Source organism: Pongo pygmaeus, chromosome 7, assembly GCF_028885625.2.
Source record: "Pongo pygmaeus isolate AG05252 chromosome 7, NHGRI_mPonPyg2-v2.0_pri, whole genome shotgun sequence".
NCBI classification, from domain to species: domain Eukaryota; kingdom Metazoa; phylum Chordata; class Mammalia; order Primates; family Hominidae; genus Pongo; species Pongo pygmaeus.
Window position 1 is genome coordinate 93995124 of NC_072380.2, and position 4180 is coordinate 93999303.

At 36.2% G+C, this 4180-nt stretch overlaps 1 protein-coding gene across 1 annotated transcript; it reads right to left on the bottom strand.

Moving 5' to 3' along the window:
* Positions 1-899: 899 nt before the first annotated feature.
* On the bottom strand, positions 900-2327 carry LOC129042420 (sodium/bile acid cotransporter 5). The gene has a single exon (XM_054498406.2). It carries the CDS (start codon positions 2239-2241, stop codon positions 925-927), a length of 1317 nt encoding a protein of 438 aa, XP_054354381.2. The 5' UTR covers positions 2242-2327; the 3' UTR covers positions 900-924.
* Positions 2328-4180: the final 1853 nt, after the last annotated feature.

Consider the following 4180-nt stretch of genomic DNA (forward strand, 5'->3'; position numbering starts at 1 on the left):
AAAAATAATAATAATAATAATAATAAATAAAACTGGGAAGCTAGGTTAAGGTCAGACAGTAGAGTATAATAAATGCCTCATTAAGAAATACAAATTCATTTAAAAAGCAAAAAGTCTTCATCACTGGGAAATTATATGGTCAATGTTAGATTTTAGGAAAATTAATCTGACAGTGAGTAAAGGGTGGAGAGACAGGCCAGAAGCCAATTTAGAAAGGTTTAGGGAAGAAGCAAAATAGTGCAGAAAAAAAGTGATAGCACTGAGAATTGAGAAGAGCACTGGCAATTGAATTATAGGCTATTTCTGTAGGAAATACATTCACTATAAAGAAAGAAAGAAGACAGAAGAGAGATGAGGTCAAAGAGCTGACCCTGTGTTGTGGGGTAAACAGTAATGCCTTTGGTGGGTTAACACGGAAGACAGGAGAAAGCTTAGCTCTGAGGGCAGAGATGCCACATTTACTTTAAAACATACTTATTTTGATGTGCTAATGAAATTTACAAATTCATTCACTGAGTGAGAATTTATCAAATGTCTGCTATATGGGTGTTCCTTCTTTTAATACTTAGGATGTATCATAATCACTAAATAAGTTTTCTATTGCTCTGTCTCATTTAGGAGACCACTGAAAGTATCATATTGACATCATAGCCTATAAAACATTCTCAAACCAACACAGTTGCAAAGTTGTCTCCTTCCGCTGAACTTCTGTATTATCATCTCCACCACTCATTGAGTACTTAGCATGTACGAATATGTGTGTGTGTGTGTGTGTATGTGTATATATATATATGTATTCTCTACCCCCCAATGTCAGATTTTTAATTAGATTATAAGTGGCTTAAGAGCAGGTATCATTATAGTTATTCTTTTACTCTCCCACAGTGCCCTACCCAGAATAGGAATTCAGTAGTGCTTTAATTGTTAGATTAGGGAATTTCTTTTCCTTTTACCTTGTAAGAAAAAGATACATCTTTTCTTAGCCTTGTAAACTAGAATGATCAGTAACATTTCACATCCAGAACACATGGCTACTGTAAAAGGAGCCACAGAAGCTAAATTGGCCTTGGACTGTGGAAAAGACAGCTGAATAATGGCAAGGGCTAAGAAACTATTTAACATCCCACTTTCAATACCAACAGTTTTACAAACAGGGAGAGGCAGCATACAAACTTTAGCAAAGGAGTACCCAAACAGCAAACCCAAAGCAGGAACTAAGAGACCCAACAGAATCACCTCTAGGTTATCTGTTTTTAAGAACATTAATCCCACTGTGAAAGTCAAATAAATTCCTACGAACATTAAAATACAACTCAGAGGTCTAATTATTCTCTCTAAGAAGCTTGCTTTTTCAGGTATTCTATGTTTGATGACTATTCCAATTGATACTGGTACAAGTATGAAAAGGAGTGTTGACACAATTTTAGAAGCAGGAATATGGAATGTACCTGACAATCCTAATATCCTACTGTATATATAAGAATTGACAGGCATCATGATCAGAGCCAATAATGTTGATGTGCAAGTCATCAAAATGGCCAATGTGAAATCTCCGTCTAGAAGCAGAGCAAAGAGATAGCCCCCACCCCCTCCTGGGCACGTGCAGGTCATTACAAATCCAAAAGCTTGCGCCTCAGGCAATGCCACAATCTGAGACAAAAGAAATCCACAAAATGGCATCAGAAAAAACTGTGTAACTGCCCCAAGAATTACTGGCAAAGGTCTCTTCCATACTGTTTGAAACACTTGTAAGTCAATCTTGCAACCAAATGCACACTTATTCAATAGTATTAGTGGTAAAATAAGCATTAGGATATTTCTATCAATATGCATTGGTGCCTGGAGAAGACTGTCTTTTTGTCTGAGTACTCTGACTTTCACATTCTTGATTTCTTCAATGAGTCTTTCTTGCCTACCTTCAGAATCCCAGAGTTGAATAGTCACATTTGTTTCTCCTTCTTCATCAGTCACCAGATTTATGGTAAAGTTTGTAGCATCTGATGAGATCTTCTTGGCCACATTCACCATTTGTAGTATTTTAGGATCTTCTATTTTCACAAAGAGGTGGCTGGAATTAGGCCGTTTATTTTTGTAGCTTGAACTTACAATGATGGTTTCTTCAGTCTTTGTGAAAAATAGTATTTCAGTCTTCTCTATATTCAGAAAACTGAGCGATGACATCCTTGCTTCTTCTATAGTCACAAGCAACAAAAGCAGAACAATAAAAAGTTTTCTAATCATTTTGAAAGCTGAAGTAAATCATATATGCAAAATCGTTTTTAAAAAATGAAAGAACATTCTTCATGCAGGTGTTCCAGTGACAGTCTGAGGGTGAGTTAGATAATAGTTGTTTTTGTAGGATCAAAGTCCAGTAGGAGGGACTGCTTTACTTTTAAACAAATATATAGCCATCTAAGCAGCAACACAACCGGTTTAACTTGTGATTAAGACAATTAAAAAGTCATGGCATTTAGCAGATTTGATTTATCACAACAGAAATCTAATCTCTTCCTCTTGATTTCCTCATTTCTGCTTATGCAAAAAAAAAAAAAAACCAGCCTCCTATTTACTTGAATTTAAAGCTTAGTGTCATCATTCGTTAGTTCTTTCTTGCTAAAGAAAAAAAATTAAAAGCAGTCAGGATCAAGAAATCTGTAACAGATACTGAGGAAACCTAGAGTTCAGTGCTACTATTTTGTTCAATCAAGTCAAAGTCAAATAAATATTCACTGAATGTCTCTTTGCCTAGGGCATGGAGTTGGGAGCTGGCCATCCCATAATGATTAAGCCAGAGGCAGTCGCTGCTCTCCTGGAGCTTAGTGGGGTGACCCAATATCACAAGTTAGAAAACTGCAGAGCCCAGACACTGGCCTTGGCAGCATCCCTTGGCTGCTAATAGTTTTCCTACATCTCTGAAGGATGATTGAATCTGTCAAGCAAAAACTGACACTGTTTTTTGTATACCTAAGTAGGAAAATAATTTCCTGAATGGTTACCAGATAACTTGGGAACATAGGGAAAGTAGGTAGCTGGTGCCACGGCCAAAGGTACAGGCTGGTTAAGGGACCACAGCTACCGGACACTTGGACCCTGACACAATGGGGCAATGGAAAGACACTGACATTGATTCTAATCTCTTATTCCTTGTTTGTAACACTACTCTCTGTTCACAGTTACGGGCAAGGGCATTCAATTGACCCAATTTGGTCATATCCCTTGGTTGCCAGGAATGAGAAAAAGCATCAGGCTTTTTGGGTTTCAACCCATAGACTACACAATTGTATATTTCCCACACAAGGGGTGGGTGTCCTGATGCTAAGCAGCAAACCAACCAATCAACCAACCAACCAACCAAACGTTTACTATTAAGCCTACAGATGTAGTAGTCTCTGAACACATGACCATTTCAGCAGCTCTTTCATGTAATCATGATGCAATGTGTTCAAGGTAATGCCAATTTGTATTAAGTATTTTAGATCATTTGTTCCTCAAAAATGTGAAACCATTTTTGTCATTTTAACGAGTTTTATAAAAGTATACCGTTTATGTTGGTTAATCTTTCAAATGCAATAGACCTTAGGTCTCATAAATTTTATTAATATGTACCACATTAAGAAAAAGAAGATCCACTGTACCAATGGTGAGGATAGGGAATGGGACTGTTCATTGATATTTCAGTTAAAACTTCCCTATTTTAAATGACAAAAACAAAACAAAAAACAAAAATGTCATAAAACCTAAGTTATCTTTAGTTATGTGACCAAATATCTTGACTCATAACTTTTGCTGCCTAGGTCAAAGATGTGAGTATATCAATTTTTCTTTCCCCTCAGGACTCTTTCTGCAACCCTTTTAGTTCTTCGGTTTCTCCAAGCCCTTTCATTTGAAAACTGTGAAGAATAAAGCCTGACAAATCTAGGAAAACTTTGATAATCTATCATTCATCTATATAAAGGTTCTTCTAAATTTTCATGGAAAATATGTATTATAAAAAAGTGTGTATGAATTTCAATTTTTTTTGCACCAGAATAAACTAACTTTTTATAACATGTCTGAACATGATCTAGTGAGGGACACTAAGATATTTAGAAAAGAGCTCTTTTATCAGAGAAACATAAATTCTGCTAAAATTGAAGCAAGAACACACATCAAATTTATGGTGAGGTTTGGGTGGAAGAAT

Coding starts and splice junctions, on each gene's coding strand:
- LOC129042420 (XM_054498406.2), bottom strand. CDS start 2,241: ATGATTAGAAAACTTTTTATTGTTCTGCTTTTGTTGCTTGTGACTATA.